The sequence below is a fragment of the Babylonia areolata genome, chromosome 12, assembly GCF_041734735.1.
Source record: "Babylonia areolata isolate BAREFJ2019XMU chromosome 12, ASM4173473v1, whole genome shotgun sequence".
NCBI lineage: Eukaryota > Metazoa > Mollusca > Gastropoda > Neogastropoda > Buccinidae > Babylonia > Babylonia areolata.
The window spans coordinates 40,815,680-40,818,179 of NC_134887.1; the positions used below are offsets into that span (position 1 = coordinate 40,815,680).

General features: G+C 47.4%; 1 protein-coding gene across 1 annotated transcript in view; it reads right to left on the reverse strand.

Moving 5' to 3' along the window:
• Window positions 1-2,500, reverse strand: part of LOC143288622 (EGF-like domain-containing protein 2) — a 19,648-nt gene that overhangs the window by 16,477 nt on the left and 671 nt on the right. Inside the window, exons 2-3 of the mRNA XM_076597277.1 lie at window positions 2,386-2,433; window positions 683-859 (exon numbers count right to left, since the gene is read on the reverse strand). Coding sequence (XP_076453392.1) covers window positions 683-859; window positions 2,386-2,428 — 220 coding nt within the window. The 5' untranslated portion in view covers window positions 2,429-2,433. The remainder of the gene's footprint in view (window positions 1-682; window positions 860-2,385; window positions 2,434-2,500) is intronic.

Below are 2,500 nucleotides of genomic sequence, written 5' to 3' on the forward strand. Positions count from 1 at the left end.
GCTAAGTAAACAGAAATGTTAATTTCAAGCTCCGCTTCCCATGAATGAGGGAGTGCCCGTGGAGCTGAGATAGAGAGAAATACATGCAAATATTTACGCGTGCGAGTTCGCCACACACACACACACACACACACACACACACACACACACACACATACACACACACACAAGCACACAAACATGGACATACACGCATCACGCGCACGGGTGCACACAGACATACACGCGCGCACCCGCGCGCGTGCACGCACACACACACACACACACACACACACACACACACACACAGAGTTACTGTTTTGGTCCGGTAATATCCCCAGCGTTCTGTCCTGCTCACAATCCCCCCCACCCCCCTATCTTACCGTTCCAAATCCTCCCCCCACACCCCCACTCCCCCATCTTACCGTTCCCATATTACACGGTCACAAATTCCCCGTCCCGTTTTACCGTTCCAAATTCCCCATCCCCCCATCTTACCGTTGCCAACTTCCCGTCCACGGCTAACCTTTCACAAGTCCCCAGCTCCACCTTACCATTGGAAACTCCCCTTGTCAGACTTCTCGTCCCAATCTTACCACCCACAAACTCCCCGTCCAGATCTGTCCCCAACTCCTTATCCCCATCTTACCGTCCCAAACTCCCCCATGTAAAGCAAAACCTCCCCTGACCCCCAAAAACTCACCATCCTGGTTTGACACACACTGGATGTCCTGGACCTTGGTGGTGGTGGCAGGGTCTCCACAGTCACAGCTGGTGCCGTTCATGCTGCACGTGCCGGGCTGACAGAGGTCCTCCTGGCCCTTGTTGTGACAGTTGAAGAGCTGCCCTGTGGGCCTGGACGTCGTCTGTGCCCCCACCCCTAATGACACGACACGCTACGATGGTCAGTGATATATTTTCATTGTCCTGTACACTTTTGAGGTCTGGATTTTCACCAACCCGTACACTATGTATGATGCACAATAATGTATTTTATCCTCCTGTAAACGTTAAGGTCTGGAGGGGGTTACCCACCCCTATAACACACCACGCATAATGCACATGAAGTATTATCTTGGTAGCATCCAACCGTCTACCACAAATTTTACAGGTGTCCACCCGTATAACACACCACACGTGACACACATGAAGGTATTATCCTGGAATCTTTTAGGCGTGGGTATCCACCCAGGCTACGTATGATACACATAAAGTGTTACTCTGTAAACGTCAAGGTGTAGGTATCCACCCCTATAACACATCACGCATGATGCACATGAAGTCTTATCCTGCAAACGTTAAGACCTGGGTATCCACCCCTATAACACATCACGTAGGTTGCACATAATGTCTTATCCTGCAAACGTTAAGACCTGGGTATCCACCCCTATAACACATCATGCATGATGCACATAAAGTCTTATCCTGCAAACGTTAAGACCTGGGTATCCACCCCTATAACACATCACGTAGGTTGCACATAAAGTCTTATCCTGCAAACGTTAAGACCTGGGTATCCACCCCTATAACACATCATGCATGATGCACATAAAGTCTTATCCTGCAAACGTTAAGACCTGGGTATCCACCCCTATAACCGACTGCACCTGATGCACATAAATTCTTATTCTGTAAACGTTAAGACCTGGGTATCCACCCCTATAACCGACTGCACCTGATGCACATAAAGTCTTATCCTGTAAACGTTAAGACCTGGGTATCCACCCCTATAACCGACTGCACCTGATGCACATAAATTCTTATTCTGTAAACGTTAAGACCTGGGTATCCACCCCTATAACCGACTGCACCTGATGCACATAAATTCTTATCCTGTAAACGTTAAGACCTGGGTATCCACCCCTATAACCGACTGCACCTGATGCATATAAAGTCTTATCCTGTAAACGTTAAGACCTGGGTATCCACCCCTATAACCGACTGCACCTGATGCACATAAAGTCTTATCCTGTAAACGTTAAGACCTGGGTATCCACCCCTATAACCGACTGCACCTGATGCACATAAAGTCTTATCCTGTAAACGTTAAGACCTGGGTATCCACCCCTATAACCGACTGCACCTGGTGTACATAAATTCTTGTTCTGTAAACGTTAAGACCTGGGTATCCACCCCTACAACACACCCCACATGATGCACATAAAGTGTTACCCTGGTGGTAACCGACCCAATACCACAGCTTTACAGGTATCCACTCGTACAACACGCCATACATGACACACAAAAGGTATTATCCTGCAAACGTTAAGGTCTAGGTATCCACTCCCATAATACACGACGCATGATGCATATAAAGTGTTATCCTCTAAACTGAGAAGTGAAGAAGTGTTGCTGGTCCTGGTTATTTTTCTCTCCATCTCTTCACCACTGTCCTCACACACTTACCATACAGGATGCATACAGCGAGAATGATCCCACGTTCCTCCATGATTTCTGTAAGAAAACATCTAAACGATAAGAGTGTATTTACACATTATCACGTTCATTCTCACAACTGTCT